The sequence below is a fragment of the Neofelis nebulosa genome, chromosome 7 (assembly GCF_028018385.1).
Source record: "Neofelis nebulosa isolate mNeoNeb1 chromosome 7, mNeoNeb1.pri, whole genome shotgun sequence".
Classification (NCBI taxonomy): Eukaryota; Metazoa; Chordata; class Mammalia; order Carnivora; family Felidae; genus Neofelis; species Neofelis nebulosa.
Window position 1 is genome coordinate 60,640,236 of NC_080788.1, and position 18,092 is coordinate 60,658,327.

General features: G+C 41.0%; 1 protein-coding gene across 1 annotated transcript in view; it reads right to left on the minus strand.

Annotated features, from left to right (window-relative positions):
• TUBGCP4 (tubulin gamma complex component 4) overlaps positions 1-18,079 on the minus strand; it is a 35,455-nt gene extending 17,376 nt beyond the window's left edge. The window contains exons 1-7 of the mRNA XM_058738000.1: positions 17,796-18,079; positions 11,635-11,763; positions 8,717-8,839; positions 8,298-8,351; positions 7,201-7,257; positions 4,220-4,299; positions 1,488-1,689 (exon numbers count right to left, since the gene is read on the minus strand). Of these exons, the coding sequence (XP_058593983.1) occupies positions 1,488-1,689; positions 4,220-4,299; positions 7,201-7,257; positions 8,298-8,351; positions 8,717-8,839; positions 11,635-11,763; positions 17,796-17,873 (723 nt within the window). The 5' untranslated portion in view covers positions 17,874-18,079. The remainder of the gene's footprint in view (positions 1-1,487; positions 1,690-4,219; positions 4,300-7,200; positions 7,258-8,297; positions 8,352-8,716; positions 8,840-11,634; positions 11,764-17,795) is intronic.
• Positions 18,080-18,092: the final 13 nt, after the last annotated feature.

Here is an 18,092-nt window from a genome sequence, read left to right on the forward strand (position 1 = left end):
GACCTCCCTGCTGCTAGTCTTAATTTTTTTTAATGTTTATTTATTTACACAGAAAGAGAGAGAGAGAGAGAGAAAGAGCATGAGCAGGGGAGGGGCAGAGAGAGAGGGAGGGAGAGAATCCCAAGCAGGCTCTGCACCATCAGCGCAGACCCTGATGCAGGGCTTGATTTCATAAATCATGAGCTCATGACCTGAGCTGAGATCAAGAGTTGGATGCTCAAAGGACTGAGCCACCCAGGCGACCCTTGATTTTTTAAAAAACAATTTCCCCACACAGCGTCCAGAGTCATCTATCATAAAGTCTCATTGTGTTGACCTCCTGCTGAAAATTCTTCACTAGCTCCAAGCTCTTTTGAGGTTCAAGTCTAAATACCTTCCCATTGATGACAAGGGCTTTCATGATCTTACCTCAACAGTTTCATCGATTACTACTTCCCCCCTCCCCTCCATTGTCCCTTGTACTTTGTATTTCAGCTTTTACTTGACCATTTCAATTGCATTACTACTGGTTCCTCAAATAAGCCAGGTCTTTCATGGTCTCTGTACTTTGTACACATCCTTCCCTCTGCCTAGAACGTTTCTTAACCTCTCCTTCCAAACTCTTTGCAATTTAGACATACCTTCCACTGAAAAGCCTTCTCTAGCTACTCTAAGTTCTGAGAATACCCATACTTGCTCTTTCCAGAGCACTTTGTACACTTTAATGTCACTGTTTATTTTTCTAGGTCTTCCACTAAACAATAAGCTCCTTAAGCATAGGGTCTGCTACCTCTTTTTTTTTTTTAATTTTTTTTTTAACGTTTATTTATTTTTGCGACAGAGAGAGACAGAGCATGAATGGGGGAGGGTCAGAGAGAGAGGGAGACACAGAATCTGAAACAGGCTCCAGGCTCTGAGCTGTCAGCACAGAACCCGACGCGGGGCTCGAACTCATGGACCGCGAGATCATGACCTGAGCCGAAGTCGGACGCTTAACCGACTGAGCCACCCAGGCGCCCCAGCTACCTTTTATTCATCTACTCAGTTAAACACCCAGTAACTCTCCTAGAACAGTGCCTGGCCTATAACAGGCATTCAATAAAATGCTGTAGCAGGATAAACGAATGAATAAATAGATTGATGGATGAATAAAGACAATATAGGACTTTTGGTACTCTAATGGAAACTCTAAGCTGCACTTAAAAGCTATAGGGTAACTACACAACTACCTGAAAAGACTCATTAACCTCATAAATGCATATACTGGGACAAGGGGAAACAAAGGAATCTCACAAATATATTTTCTATTTTGTAGTCTCCCATTAAGTTAAGTATTAAGAATGCAGTTAAGATAAAGCCAAGTTCAAGTGTTTATGTCTAAAGAATTTCTGAAAGATGCTTCGACTCTGATGAGCTGGGGACAAGGGTAGAAATCTCCAAAAGGTCATCTAGCTGACAACTTCTCTGACTCAGGCAGGAGTACGCCAGACTTCTTGCCATGTTCTCACCAAGTCCTGGAGTTCTCTCAACTGTTTTCCTGTCAGTCCCCCAATGCCCAGATCCTCCTCGTCCTCTTCTGGCTGGGCACTGACATTCCCAGAAGAAGGACCCTGTTTGATAAAGAACTCTTCGTGCTGGTCCAGGAGGAGTCCATGGAGCATCCAGGCTGAGAGCTGCTTATACATGACCCCATGACACACGGCCAGGATCCTGAGTGGAGAGAAAAGCAGGAGACTTAGAAGTCCACTTCGCAGACACTGAAGCCTACATCTGCACGGAGACCATGCTCTAAACTGCGACAGGACAAACAGAGGTCTGATGACTCAGAAGGGAAATGACCAATTAGGCTAAAAATAATTGTGCTATTTTAATTTAAATGTTTGTGGATGAACTCAGCGATTAAATTTCCACACTTGTAGCCTACATGCTGAAGTCTGAATGTTCAGTAAGTGTTCTGCTGGGTTTTTAGAAGAGGCACATTTTCTTTCCTCCTTTTGTGTGGAAGAGTTCCAAAACTAAAGATTCTTGTTAAAATTAAATGTGCTTATAAGAGTCTGGCTAACACAGTATTAAATTTGTTTTATTTTTGTTGGAGTCACATATGGAGAGTAGATGCACTATGCGAGAGGCAGGTATATCTCCTACAATCCTATAATCCTTCAAGATGCAGAAAGGTTGTTGGAGAATGGGACATTCTCATGGTCTTAAAGGATCACTCCCCAGACAACATCTTAGTTACAAAGAGGAAAATGTGCCTGTTTTTTTTTTTTTTTTTTAATGTTTACTTATTTTTGAGAGAAAGAGTGAGCGAGAGTGTGTGAATGGGGGAGGGACAGAGAAGTAAAGAGGGAGACTGAGAATCCAAAGCAGGCTCTGCACCATCAGCAGAGGGCCCGATGCAGGGCTTGAACTCATGAGCTGTGAGATCATGACCTGAGCTGAAGTTGGACGCTTAACTGAATGAGCCACCCAGGCACCCTGAAAATGTGCCTCTAAAATGGACTGGTTAGGACTCTTAAAATGTCAATGTCATCAAAAGATTAAAAAGGCAAGGAAGGGCACTGTTCCAAATTAAAGGGGACTAAAAAGAGGTGGCTGCAAAAAGCCACAGGAAAAGGCAGACTCCATCGGGAGTGCAAAAAAGAACAAGGGTAAAAGAATTTTGGGGGACAACTGGAGAAATTCAGATTTATTTTTGGATAATATATTGTTGAATTAACATTAACTTTTTTGGCTATAATATGGTATTGAGGTTATATAAACCAATTGAAGTTATATAAGCCTTTTTTCTAAAGAGATACAAGCTGAAGTATTTACAAGTTAAGCATTGTATCTGTGATTACTCTCAAATGATTTAGCACACATGGTGTGCATGTGTGTATGTTTATATATATTTACATATATATATTTCACAGTCCATACAGAGGGGAAAAAGAAAAAGAAATCAAATGTGGCCAAATGTTAACAACTGGTGAAACTGAAGGATATACAGTGTTTACTATACTGTTCTTTCAAATTTTTGTAGATCTGAAAAATTTCAAAATAACTTGGGGAGAAATGAAAAGAGCTTGAGTCTGCTATTTATAATAAGCTAACTGAATGGAATCTATCGTTAAAAAATTAAATCAGGTGGAGGGGGGTGCCTGGGTGGCTCAGTCAGTTAAGCTTCCTACTTTGGCTCAGGTCATGATCTCACAGTTCCTCAGTTCGAGCCCCGCATCGGGTTCTGTGCTGACAGCTCAGAGCCTGAAGCCTGCCTCGGATTCTGTGTCTCCTTCTCTCTCTGCCACTCCCCCACTCATGCTGGTCTCTGTCTCTCAAAAATAAATAAACATTAAAAAAATAGTTAAAAAATCAAAACTTACATTTAGTACATTCGAGTACTTGGTCCATAAAATTTGGTCTTGCAAATATATAACAAACATGCACTTAATCACAGGATCTATGTAAGATTTTATATTCCATGCATAAAACTATGTATATGTATAGAGAAACCGTAGAGAATATATATACAGTGAAAGTTATATTGGGTATCTCAAAGATTAGAAAATCTATTTCTTCTCTTTACAGGTCTGTATTTTCTACAATCAAAATACAATTCTTTTATTAGGAAAAAAAAAGGCCCAATAATAGAAAATTAAGTCCCTGAAGCATGTTCTGGGAAGTTTCCTTTTGCAGATTTTGACAGTGTTTATATTTATAGTATTTTTAGTTTTAATTTTACCTTTATAGACCATCAAGTGAATATACCTTTATTTAGCTTTCTTCTGCTGCTGGTAGTTTCCTAATGTCCTGATAAAACAGACAACATTCCAGTGAATGTTTCTGCATATGGTTATTTTCTTCTTTTGAATAGGTGTTAGGATAAAATTCCTAAGAATGGCATAATGGGATTATAAACATTTTTAAGGATCTTGATATAAAATGCCAGCTACTCAAAACACACACAGTTTAGGTACAGCTACATTATCTGACACATGTAATAGAAATTCTCCAAGGATAATGATATCCCCAAATTAAAGAGCACTACTTCAAGGTCATCTAGGTGACTAGATTCTAGCTTTGATCCTCAACACTTCCTAACATTCTTTTTGCAGTTTCTGAGCCATCATACATGGGTCTTTTCTATCCTGGTCTTAACTTTTCCCAGAGGGAAACCTGAGATGACCTGAAAATGAAACAAGTGCAAAGTCAAGTCACTTGATCACCCAACCCTGCCCCCAATTAAGCCATGACTTACTTTTCTAGTGCACTTCGAACAGGGGGCAAACCTCCGCAGCTGTGTTTGTATACCGTTTCCAGGATTTGACAACCATGAATCTGTGCAAAATACAACCTTGTCAAACTGGATTCCATTTTAACAGTTCGCATAGGACAAACTCATATTCGGTATTCAATCCAGAGAGCACATCCAGCAGATAATGAGGCTAAAGATCTACAGAGAATTCTAATTTTGACTCTAATTCCAAAGTGTGCAGGGGCGGTTTTCCCAACACCACAAAGCAATTCTTTAACACCAGCTGGGTGTCCTACAATTCAACTCAATTCTGACACTACTAGAACATCATCAAATTCCACAGGTGAAGGGGTCAGTCCCACAAGACCTCCCCTCCACTTCTAACACCAATCTCAAGCCCAGGGCTGACTGGCTGATAAAATCAGAGGTTCCCACAACCCTTTCCTTGGATTCCATTAGCTTGCTAGAGCGGCCCACAGAACTCAGAAAATCTGTTTAGTCACTAGATTACCTGTTTATTAAAAAGCATACTAAAGATATGAATCAACAGCCAGACGAAGAGATGCATAGTGTGAGGTTCCAAACAAAGGATCTTCTGTCCCCGTAGAGCGTGGGCCCAGCATTGTAGCCAGAAGTGTTCTGGTTCAGCGACCTACAAGTTCTCTGAAACCAGCCCTTTCAGATTTTTATGGAGGCTTCACTTCATGGGCACAATTGATTAAATCACTTACTGCTGGTGACTGAACTCAACCTCCAGCACCTTTCCTCTCCGCAGAGGTCAGGGGTATGAAGGTCCCAATCCCCCAATCAAATGCTTGTTTCCCCTGGCAACCAGCCAATCCTTAGGTGCTTTCCAAAAGTCACTTAATTACCATAGACTCAGGTGTGGCTAATTATGAATACCAAGACACCTTTATCATTCTTATCACTTAGGAAATGCCAAAGGTTTTAGAAGCTACGTGCCAGAAAGGGGATGAAGATGAAATATATATAATTTTTTATTTTTTTTTTTGAGAAAGAGCACTAGTAGGGGAGGGGCAGAGGGAGAGTCTCACGACTGTGAGACCATGACCTGAGTGGAAATCAAGAGTCTGGCGCTTAACCACTGAGCCACCCAGGGGCCACCCTATATTTATTATAGATCACAGTATCACAACAGTTATTCTATAAAATATGGACCTCCACTCTACTTACTCTTCCCCACCCCATCCACATGCCCCCAGCAGCAGCACCAGGGAGTTTGTAAGAAATGGAAATTCTTGGGACCAACTCCAGGCTTACTGAATCAGAATCCCTGTGGCAGGGCCCAGCCACATGGTTTTAACCATCTATTCCAGGTGATTCTACTGCACTAGAGAAACCAGAATCACTCAGAGTTAAAATTCCAAGCTAAGAAGAAAGCTCTTTATTTCAGATTAAGGCCTAACTCATGCTCTAAGGTATACAGTTTTCAAAAAAATCTGCTGCTTCTTTCTATGTTCTTCTGTCTCTCTTTTTAAAACAACTTTATTGAGGTATAATTTATATACCCATAAAATACACCCAGAATTAAGTGTACCGCTCAACAACTTTTAGTAAATTTTACAGTGTGTACAACCATTGCCGTAATCTAGTTTTATAACATTTCCATCACTCTAAAGGAATCCCTTTGTGTCTGTTTGCTATCATCCCAGTTCTCACCCCGGCCCATGCTCTTGACCACCTCATGTTTGAACTCTGTAGAGGCAGAACACACTGGCTTCTCTACCACCACCTTGGCAAGAAGGAAGGTTTGCCCATCTCCAACCCCCCTACTCAGTTTCTACTCTCCTTCCTGTGGTCAGTGGAATCTGAAAGTCAACTGAGATGTGCAGCTAAGCATGCAACCCTTACACTACCTCCATGTACCTAGAAGGTCCTCTCCAACCCAGGGGGCGGGGGTGGGGGGTGGGGGGACAGTTTAGGGGAGCGGTTAAGAGCATAGTCTTTCGAGTCAGAGCCGGGTTTAGATCCCAGCCCTACTATTTCCTACCATCCATGTGACCCTAAGCACATTCCCTAACCTACCTGACCCCTTAGAAAACTGAATGTAATGAAGTACGTGAAACACTTAGCATAGTGCCTGGTGTACAGTAAGTGCACAATAAAAGCTGAATATTAATTGATGAGGGTAATCAGCTTTGAAGGGCCAAACAGCACCTCCCTCACTGGCTTTGCTGGCTCCTAATGAACACAGCACAGCGAAAACTTCTACACTTATACAGCAAAAAAATGAAGCGGCAACCTGGCAAATTAAGTAGTTAGCTAGTTATATTTATCAAGGTGAAGACTCCTAATAAGCTAAGGCACAATTACAACAGTTTAAAAACAAAACAGGGTTAAACATATTTAATCCATTTGTCTTTTCTCATCCAATTATGGACTTGCAGATTCTTCTTCTAATGTGAAATCTCAAAGCATTTATCCCTCAATTATTAACTCCACTCAGAAAAGACATTCTTCTGGTATTGGGGACCCTGACTTTTCAGTGCATGTAATAAAAACTTGTGGTAATAGGCGTATTTAATAAAAGAAACATCTGGGTTTTACCCAGTGATCTAATTCTTGGAAAAGAATTAGCACCCTAACCTAAATGTATTATTCTTTCTGAAGATTAACTTTCTGCTTCTTAAGATCCATATCCAACAATCCCAAATCCTTAATGCAAAATGCTCTCACTTTCAAATATCGCCCGTAGCATTTTTCTCTTACCAGACAGAATCCTCTTACCAGGGTATATCTATTAACATCACCCCCACCCTCTGGATCAGGAGGTGCTTAAGGGCAGAGCGACAGCTTATTTTTTGCATTTAGCATGATACCCAAGCAGATATTATTAAAAAAAAACAATAAATAAATAAAAACTACTAAAGATTATGGTCTTCAAAAAAGAATGTAAGGTGAAATTAATTACGACTATATCCCTGGCACTTCCCACAGCAAAGATAAAAAAGGAAAGTTCTTACCTTCTGACTTTTAATTTGTTCTACCACAACCATGACAGAGGGGAAAAGGAGCTGGAACTGCAAAGTGGAGAATAATTAGGAGAATAATTAATGAGAACTGGCTCAGGAAATGCTTTTGTTTCTAAATAGTCCCACATCACATAAAGATGGCAATAGCACAGAACAGCCAAGATTCAGTATCTGAGGGCAAGCTGATATGGGGGTTGGCTACAAAGGGAGAATGGCAGATAGAAGCAGTTTCTATTTTTGAGGCTAACATAATTGTTAATATTGAAGTCAACACAGAGTGTTAATATCAGATATTAGATTTTAACTAAATTTGGAGCTTTCCAAACAGCTCTGATCTAGGAAAGCATACAACATATAAAATGCGTAGCTCTGAATCCAGAAGGAATGTCTTAATGTCTTAAGTTAGATTTTTTTTTTTAAGTTTTTATTTATCTATTTTTGAGAGAGAGACAGAGAGCAGGGGAGGGGCAGAGAGAGAGAGAGAGAGAGAGAGAGAGAGACAGAGACAGAGAAAGAATCCCAAACAGGCTCTGCATTGTCAGCACAGAGCCCAATACAGGGCTCAAACTCACAAACCGTGAGATCATGACCTGAGCCAAAACCAAGAGCCGGATGTTTAACTGACTGAGCTACCCAGGAGCCCCAAGTTAGATTATTTTTTTAATTCCTCATTTTTTCTTTAAGATTTTTTTATGGTTAAGTAATCCCTCTGCCCAATATGGGGCTCACACTCACAACCCCAAGATCAAGAGTCACATGTTCCACTGAATGAGCCAGCCATGAACCCTGTTAAGTTAGATTATTCTAACAATATCAACAGATTTCAAGGCATTTTGTTATTTGTTTTTTGTTTTTTTTTAACATTTATTTATTTTTGAGACAGAGAGAGACAGAGCATGAACAGGGGAGGGGCAGAGAGAGAGGGAGACACAGAATCTGAAACAGGCTCCAGGCTCTGAGCTGTCAGCACAGAGCCCAACGCGGGGCTCGAACTCACGGACCGTGAGATCATGACCTGAGCCGGAGTCGGACACTTAACCGACCAAGCCACCCAGGCGCCCCGGCATTTTGTTATTTGGACAGCATACCTGATCCAAGGAGTAATTGACATGTGATATGGACAGATGGGGGTCAGCCAGGAACTGCAACAAAAAACAATGTGATTAAGGTTCCATATAAGACATCTCGAATCTATTTGATCTCTGAAAACTAGATGGGAATCTGAGAATAGGCTCAGTGTTAATTTTAGGCTATGGAGAATTGATAGTTTATGGATTATTAATTCTGATTTTTCAGGTGAGAAAAAAACAGGGGCTCTGATACCTTTGCCATGATCTGCACACCACTTTGATCATGGCTTGGGCGATCACAGAGTACACCCTACCCCCTAGCCACGAAGAAAACAGCTCTCTCTTAGCTATCTGACCACATCCAAGGGTATTTCAAATTCAGGAATGTGCCCTAATCTGCTGTCCCAGAGACGTTGTTCCCAAATCTCCTCTCTCACCTCTTGTTCCAAATCAAGCAGTGCTTGGCGATAAGGCTGCAAAACTGAATCCAGTCCTGTGCAGAACGCCCTTAGGTAGATTCCATGTAACCCACCTTGGCCCTGCTGAGATGGATGGTGATCCTGAAATCAAACAAAGAGAATTAAACCTCACAGCTCAGACTCTAAAACCTGAGGAAGACATTATCCCTTAATAGTATTATTGTTTTTGCTTAAACAATTCCACATCAAAGCAGTGCTTCGGTGAGAGGAAAGCCTGACTAGAGAGGCCGATTTTGAGTTCTGACCTTTTAAGATGTGATAACATTTTAATTTCCCAAGCATCCTACATGTTACAAACAACCAGGTAGAACCTCATATTGGGGCACCTGGGTAGCTCAGTCGGTTAAATGTCCAACTTCAGCTCAAATCATGATATCACAGTTTGTGGGTTTGAGCCCCGCATCAGGCTCTGTGCTGACAGCTCAGAGCCTGGAACCTGCTTTGGAATCTGTGACTCCCTCTTTCTCTGCCCCTCTCCAGCTCATGCTATGTCTCTGTCTCTCAAAAAATAAATGTTAAAAAAAAAAAAAAAAAGAACCTCATATTGTCAGTGAAGGTTTTCTACAACTAACCTTATCACTTCCAGCTGAAATCCCTTTGGTGGCTTCCCATTGCCCCAGAATAACATCTCCACTCCCCTACGTGGCATACAATGATTTCTACATTCGGGCCCTAAACTCTCTCTCTAAAATTATCTTTTACTGCTTCCAACTTCACATTCTCATTTCCAAACTACCCACAGCTCACCAAATGTGCCTTGCTTCTATTTCTCACCCCCACGAATGTGGATGTGTTCCACTTATAACCTTGTACTCATCTTTGTGACAAATGCCTACTCTTCCTACAGGACCCAAGTCAAGCATCTCTTCTCTCAAAGCCCTTCCTAACTCTCCCTAGGAAACGAATCGCTCCCTCTTTGTTGATTTCATAACATCTCTATGTAGTGCTTGAATTGTTCTTTTGTTTATATGCCCTCCTCTCATGACCAAGAACTTCATGAAGGCAGGACCCACACTTTATTCATCTTCGTATTTCAGCTCCTAGCACAGTTCTTTGAACACAAGGTAAATATTTAGTGAATAAATAAAATCACCTCAATCCTCCTTCTAAAATCCCTTCTCCTGCCTGGCTGGTAATTCATCAGGAGCATGAATCTGATAGTCAACATGGGGAGTGATAAGACTCTCACTAAGAGCCAATTTACAAATATGGCTTGTCTTTCAGGAAACCTGCAATTTTTTCTAAGAGCCTCTTGTAGTTTTACCGGGGCAACTGCAGAGGGAGTGGACTAGAGACCACGATGATTGGCCACTCTGGCTGCATACTGATTTGGGTGATCAGGCTCTGGTGACAGTAGACACAATAGCAGAATTCCACAACAAATGGGGTAGGAAGCTTGGACTCAGGGGTTAAAAGGCACAGTGTAGTCAGGGGATGCCACAAAGGATACTAGCAGTTCCTGAAGATAAAGGTTCACAGCTATAATAAGACCAGCATGGGCATGGGATGAAATGGAACAGATTGGCTTACAAGTAGCCAATTTTATTTTGATCTTATGGCATTCCAGAGAACTGAATGTCTTCATTTATCACTAAATGAAAGAGAAATTAAGTATGCTTTTTACTGTTCCAAAAAAGAGGCACTACAGCTATCTTTAGAATTCAGGAAAGTAAGAATTCACATATTATATAAAATCCATATAGTCACACGAATACAGGGCAGATTTTTTTTTCTATTAAATGTTATATACAAAAAATTAAAATGAGGCCTTTTCATAATATGTGTGTGCGTGTGTGTGTGTATAGGTTCCAACTCTGATAATTCATGTGCCCTCTTTAATATTGATTTTATAGCATTGATTAGATTTTCACCTCACATTTAGCTTATGTTTGCAAAAGCCAATTTGAGAGAATCAGAATCCCTGTCCCAGAGATGAAAATACAAGGCATTATTCTCCAACTCCTGTGCCCTACAGATGGCCACCAAAGGCCTGACAACCAACTTATATAACAGAGGGTACTGACCTTATTTCAGGAAACTTTCCTTTTCCTTTCTAGAAGTCCCTGCCTTCCTCCTCAACCAGAATCATGGTTTTAAGTGGGAAATAGTCGTCACTGAATGAGTCATACAATTCAGCAATCTTTTTACTTACCACGGACAGAATTACAGACAGTTAAAAACAAAGGGGAACTTTAAAATCTCTCCTTAAAAAAATATGAGTGCTAACACTTTGCATGAATTATCTTATTTATTTTTTCTGACACTATGAGATAGGCACTATTATCCCTATTTGATAGGTAAGTAACTGAGCTCTAGTTTCTGAGCATTAGGTTACCGCCAGGCAGACTATGGCCAGTCAGTGATAGAGCAGGACACAAATCCTTGATCTCTACACTATTAATTACAATTAACCCACCAATTAATGGGTAATATATATTAAGTGCTTGCTATGTGCCAAGCACCTTCTCTGATTTAACTCTTTTATTTACAAATGACAAAAGTGAAACACAAAGATTTTAGTTGGTCGCCTCCGTGCGACTAAGGTAGTTAGAAGCAGAAGAGGAAACAGATCTGAAATGATGCTTTATGATCTCACCTCTGGAACTGGAACTCTGGTCCAGCTCAAACTGATTTAATTCAGGTCTCCTAAAACACAGGCAAAGCATATTTCCTCTTATACTAATCTGCCTAAATTGGTCCCTGTGTATATTTTCTCCCTTGTTTGAGCTAGTTACCTAGCCCTCACTTGAATAATTCCAATGATGAGACATTCATAACATCTTGAGACTTATTTCACATCAAAGTTTGGATTCACTGAAAACTTGACATAGCTCCTGACCTCTGGAGGTGTCCATTCCCTGACAACAGCAGCCTACCTGCTGCTGCACATGGCCCGTGTACTGTTCAATGAACTCGGTGAAGCGAATATAGTCTGTGCCCAGCCGGCAGAGTCGATTCAGGACGCTGGTTTCACTGGGATGGAGAAATGGGAAGTCCTGTGACACCTGCAGGAAGAGGAACAGTCTAAAAACACTGATGCCTGCCTATCTTTGAGGTGCTTCAAATACTTAATACTACTTTTTATTTCCCTTCTCAAGATGCCCATTTAAGCTTGGTAAATTCCAAACTGCTACAAAGGTGTTGTTCCCCATCCTGACCTAATTAGTTGTTGACTGAAATAGATAGTAACACATGGTAAAGAATTCAAACACTATCAAATGTTGTACATTACAAATAAGTCAGTCGGGGCACTTGGGTGGCTCAGTTGGTTAAAGTGTCCAATTCTTGATTTGGGCTCAGGTCAACCTCCCCACCAGCAGCTACTATTACCTGTTTCTCATGCAATCTTCTACACATGGCCTATCAGGATTTGAAGTTTTGGACGTGATTTCAATGGTCTCCAGTGATACTGTTCAAATTGGGATCTGCAGACTTCAGGGGTTTCTCATATTCTTAAGATCTGCAAATTCTCTATAAATTTTTTTTTTCAACGTTTTTTTTTTTATTTTTTTTTATTTTTGGGACAGAGAGAGACAGAGCATGAACGGGGGAGGGGCAGAGAGAGAGGGAGACACAGAATCGGAAACAGGCTCCAGGCTCCGAGCCATCAGCCCAGAGCCTGACGCGGGGCTCGAACTCACGGACCGCGAGATCGTGACCTGGCTGAAGTCGGACGCTTAACCGACTGCGCCACCCAGGCGCCCCTATAAATTTTTTTTTTTTTAATTCTTTTTAATGTTTACTTATTTTTGAGAGGGAGAGGCAGAGGATGAGCAGGGAAGGGGCAGAGAAAGAGAGGGAGACAGAATCCGAAGCAGGCTCCAGGCTGAGAGCTATCAGCACAGAGCCTGATGCAGGGCTTGAACTCATGAACTGTGAGATCATGACCTGAGCTGAAGTCAGACACATAACCGACTGAGCCACCCAGGTATCCCTCTCTATAAAATTTTAAATTTTATTTTCATTTCAATTAAAATGTAAAATTAATGTAACATGCTATAATCTATAAAAGCACCTCAAAACTGGACATATAAAGGTAGTGTTCATATTTTCACTTATATTTGGTATTTCATTTCACTGGGTATTTTTAATTTAAGGCCATAATATAACCTACTATGCTATATAAAGTTTCACAGCATTTCAAAAATAGAAAAAAAAGTTGTAGGAGAATGAATTTATTCAACCCATTTTTTTTTAAGTTTACTTCTTTATTTTGAGAGGAGAGAGAGAATGTGAGTGGGGCAGGAGCAGAGAGAGGAGACAGAGAATCCCAAGCAGGCTCTGCACTGTCAGCATAGAGCCTGACGCAAGGCTCAATGTCAAGAACAGTGAGATCATGATCTGAGACGAAATCAAGAGTTGGATGTTTAACTGAGACACCCAGGCACCCCTCAACCCCAATTTTTCACAAACTGTGAAGTATCCATACCATAAAACTTACCATTTTAGCCATCTTTAGATGTACAGTTTTGTGGCATTAAGTGCATTTATTTACACCTTGTGCATCTATCACCACCATCCACCCCCAGTTAACTTTCCCAAACTGAAACTCTGTAGCCATTATTCCTCCCCCTTCCCCAACCCCTTGCAACCACCCTTCTATTTCTTGTTTCTATACTTCTGACCAATCTAAGTACTTTCAAAGATTGGAAATAGAATATCTATCTTTTTATTACTGGCTTTTTCACTTAGCATAGTGTCTCCAAGTTTCATCCATGATGTAGCATGTAAGAGAATTTCCTTCCTTTTTTTTTTTTTTCTTCCTTTTTAAGACTGAAATATATTGCACTGTATGTTTGTGCCACATTTTGTTTATCCAAATCATCTGTCAAGGGACATGTGAGTTGCTTTTACCCTTGTATTTTTACCTTGGCTATTGTGAATACTAATACTATAAACATGGGTATACAAATATTTGTTTAAGTCCCTTCTTTAACTTCTTCTGAGTGTATACCTAGAAGTGAAATTGTTGTTGGATCATCTGGTAACTCTGTGTTTAATTTTTTTGAGGAGTTACCACATCGTCTTCCACAGGCCTGAAACATTTTACATTCCCACCAGTAATATACAAGGGTTCTAATTTCTCCACAACCTCACCAACACTTGCTATTTTCTGTTTTTTTGATAAAAGTCATTCTAATGGGTAAGAAGTAGTATCTCATTGTGCTTTTGATTTTCATTTCCCTAATGATCAGCTATATTGATAATCTTTTCATTTGTTTATTGGCCATTGTGTATCTTCCCTGGAGCTTCGACCAACTTTTAATGAACACATACTTATCAAAGGCACAGTGTTAACATATCTAGTTTAAATAGGGAACAAAATCAGAAGTAGTTACTATCCCCAAAGAACTTAACATACTGCATATTTATATTGCGAGTACTGTATTTTGTGGATGCCATCTTTTTTTTAAGTTTTATTTATTTAGGTAATCTCTATACCCCACGTGGGGCTCTAAGTAACAACCCCGAGATCAAGGGTAACATGCTCTTCTAACTGAGCCAGCCAGGTGCGCCCGTGGATGCCATCTGTACATAACAATAAAAGCAGTAATAAATAGGCAAAGAAGAATTTTTCTGTTACTGAATCCACAATAATTTGTTTAGGAATCCACTTAACACAGATTTTAATATCACTGCTAACCATATCTTCCAGTTAATAACTTATGAGGTAACATGACTTAAATGCTTAAGAATCTGTCTTTGGAGGGTGCCTGGGTGGCTCAGTCAGCTAAGTGCCCTACTTGGGTTCAGGTCATGATCTCAAGGTTTGTGAGTTTGAGCCCCACATCAGGCTCTGTGCTGACAGCTCAGAGTCCTGAGCTTGTTTCAGATTCTGTGTCTTCCTCTCTCTCTGCTCCTCCCCTGCTCTCACTCTGTCTCTCTCTCAAAAAAAAAAAAAAAAAAAAAAATTTACAATGTCTTTGGGAGGCCAGCCTAACTACTCTGTTAGTGCTATGTGTCCCTTCAGGCTGGATCTATAGCCCCCAGTAAAGCCTTGCCTGTGCCTTTAGGAAAAAAAAAAAAAAAAAAAAGAAGTCACCATGAGTTGCCTCTTAACTTGCTTGAAATCTTAGGCAAGTTATAATACCTGCCTGTGCCTCAGTTTTCATACCCATAACATGGAGATAACAATTGTGAAGGTTAAATGTTAATGCATGTAAAGCCATGCACATAGCAAGTGCTTGATACACGTAAGCAATTTTTTATTATTACTTTTTAAAAAATATTTTTATGTTTATTTTTATTTTTGAGAGAGAGAGAGACACAGCATGAGTGGGGGAGGAGCAGAGAGAGAGGGAGACACAGAACTTGAGGCAGGCTCCAGGCTCGGAGTTGTCAGCACAGAGCCTGATGAGGAGCTCAAACTCACAGTGAGCTCACAGACCGCAATATCATGACCTGAGCCGAAGTCAGACGCTTAACCAACTGATCCATCCAGGTGTCCCAGTAATTTTTTATTATTAACACAGATCTACCCAGTTATCAAGTGATGCTCCCATTAAAACTGGAATTCTAAGCAGTGCTTTGGTGGCAGAGTTTTACAAAAGTTCAAGGTCTAGTTATTCTGAAACAGCAAACAATACCTTGAATATATTGGTACCATCTGGTGCAACCTACTTACATGAACAGGCATTCTCCATACTAGACTTACTGAAGTCAAAACAGAATATGCAGCCACATCTGCAGCTGTCATACTATTATTAAACTCAATGTTGGGGATTTAGTTTCAGCACAACAATAGTTATGTCACATTAGATCACTGGTTCTCAGAGGCAATTTTGCCCCATTTGGTAAATATCTGCAGATATTTTTTTATTGCTACAACTCAAGGGGTACTACTGGCATCTAGTGGGTGGAGGCCATGAATGCTGCTTAACACTCTATAATGCACAGGCAGGACACAACCCCCAACAAAGAATTATCCAGCCCGAAATGTCAACAATGAGAAAGAAACCAGGCTGAGAAACCGTGCATTAGATTAACGTCATTTTGAGTGCATCCATTTGGTAGTTTTGTTTACTTTGTAAAAATATTTGGTTTTACAGGTTTTTTTTTAAGAGCAATAAATTGAGCTTACACTCAAATAAATTTGAGCTTATACTTAGGTTAAGGTGTACGCATATTCAGTATTACAATAAAATGAATTTTGTCAACATTAGGCATTCATGACACTTTTTCCCTTTATTCAAATGTGAAAACACTGCAGAATGTATCAATATTTTCTGTTTTTAGTAGTCTTCTTTTCTTCCACAAATATCTGAACACCTACCAAGTGGCAGAAACTGTGCTGGCTACATAGATGAAGAAAACCACTGTAGTCTTCGCTGCTATGGGCAACCTATGTGGGAGAAAGACTATACACAGGTAAAAACTAATATAAACTGTGATAACTCCTATAAGGGAAATAAGTTGTTGTAAGGGAGAATAATGGCATAAGGGGAGGATACTTAAAGAGATGGTCAGAGAACATTTTTCTGGGGTGACTTTGAAGCTGACACCTTACGAAGGAAAATATCCAGGGGCACCTGGGTGGCTCAGTCTGTTAAGCATCCGACTTCAGCTCAGGCTCTTACTTATGGTTCATGAATTTGAGCCCCACATCGAGCTCTGTGCTGACAGCTCAGAGCCTGGAGCCTGCTTCAGATTTTGTGTCTCCCTCTCTCTCTGACCCTCCCCACTCTCTCTCTCTCTCAAAAATAAATAATAAGTATTTTTAAAAAAATTTTTTAATAAGGAAAATGGAGACTTGAGAGTTTTTTATAAAAAAGAAAGGAAACTATTCTTCCTATACTTTATCTTTTTACTTCAGTCAAGCACCCACAAATGCTTCCTATACAGTTTCTTCCTTTATGCCTGCCATTGTTAGTTTTATAGGGAAGAGGAATCTGATTTATAGGTTTTATAGAGGAATGTAATTTTTCTGCTCTTCTGCAGCCTATACTGGCAATTGTTATAGGAACAGGCATGACTTTTTCTTAAAGTTTTTATTTAAATTCCAGTTAGTTAACATAAAGTGTAATACTAGTTTCAGGTGTACAATATAAGGACACCCAGTGCTCATCACAAGGGCACTCCATAATCCCCATCACCTATTTAGCCCATCTCCGCACTTCTCTTCCCTCTGGTAACTATCACTTTGTTCTCCATAGTTCAGAATCTGTTGCTTGGTTTGGAATAGGCATGACTGTGATATGACAGAGTTAGACTCAAATCTTGCCATTACCACGACTAGCCGCCACAAGTTCTCTGAGCTTCAGTTTGCTTTTTTGTAAATAAGGGCTAACAATACCTAAGTTACTAAGTTATTGAGAGGACTGGATAATAAAAAAAAAAAAAAGCAGAAAAGAGTGGTTCAGACACCATAGCCAAGCAGGCCTGAGGTTCAAGACCAAGCTCGCTAATTACTAGCTACCAGATACAGGAAGTTGATCTGTGAAATGGAGATAGGTGATCCTGCAGATTGAATGAGATAATGCATACAGTACCTAGCCCTTCCTCCTTAAACATTTCTGGTTACGTGAAAGCCTCCCTTCCAAATTCTCCTAGTGCAGAAATTTCCAGCGAAAGGAGTAATGAGGGAAACACTCTCATTCATTTTTCAGACAACAAAAGTAGCTGACCTCTTACTATGTTAGGCGCTGCGTATTTGGACGAGCTTTCAAAACTCACTTTAAAGCACTGCAAATGGGTGCGTGAAAATGGGTGAAACTCGCCTTACATCCAGTTCCCCAGCAACACGCGCTCAGACACCTCAACCTTAGGCCCGGTCGCGAGCTCCCTCCCCGTCCCGAAGGCGTAGCCCTCCGGCACCGGCCTTCCATCCGCCAGCCTGGGCCCAGCCCTCTCCAGATGCGGTACCGCGCGCAAAGGCCCCCTCCCGCACTTCCCCCATTACCAGTCTAGGGACACGCCTCCGAATCGCCTCAGCCTCTGCAAGCCCCACCCCCCGCCCTTGCAAACTCCTCCCCCGGGCACTGGCTTGGGTACGCCCATTATGCGCTCGCGAGTTCCCGCGCTCTGAGTCCGACCGTACCTGGAGGCCACTCCGCTTGTTCCACGTGAAAATGGACCCTGGGTATCCGCTCAGAGCCAAGAGTAGTTCGTGGATCATTCCCGCGGCGGATCTCGAGTCCTTATATCCGTCGCCCCCTCCTGCAGCGCCCCTCCAGAGGACCACGGAGGCGAATGCTGCGTTCTGTGCAAGCGCCCAGGCCCCTGGGACAGGCTGTTCGTCCTGAATCCCAAGTAGCAGGACAACTGCGGGAAGAGTGGAAGGGAAAGGGTACGGTATAGGCGCGCCGCGTCCCGGAAGTGTGCCGCGCTCGGCTGG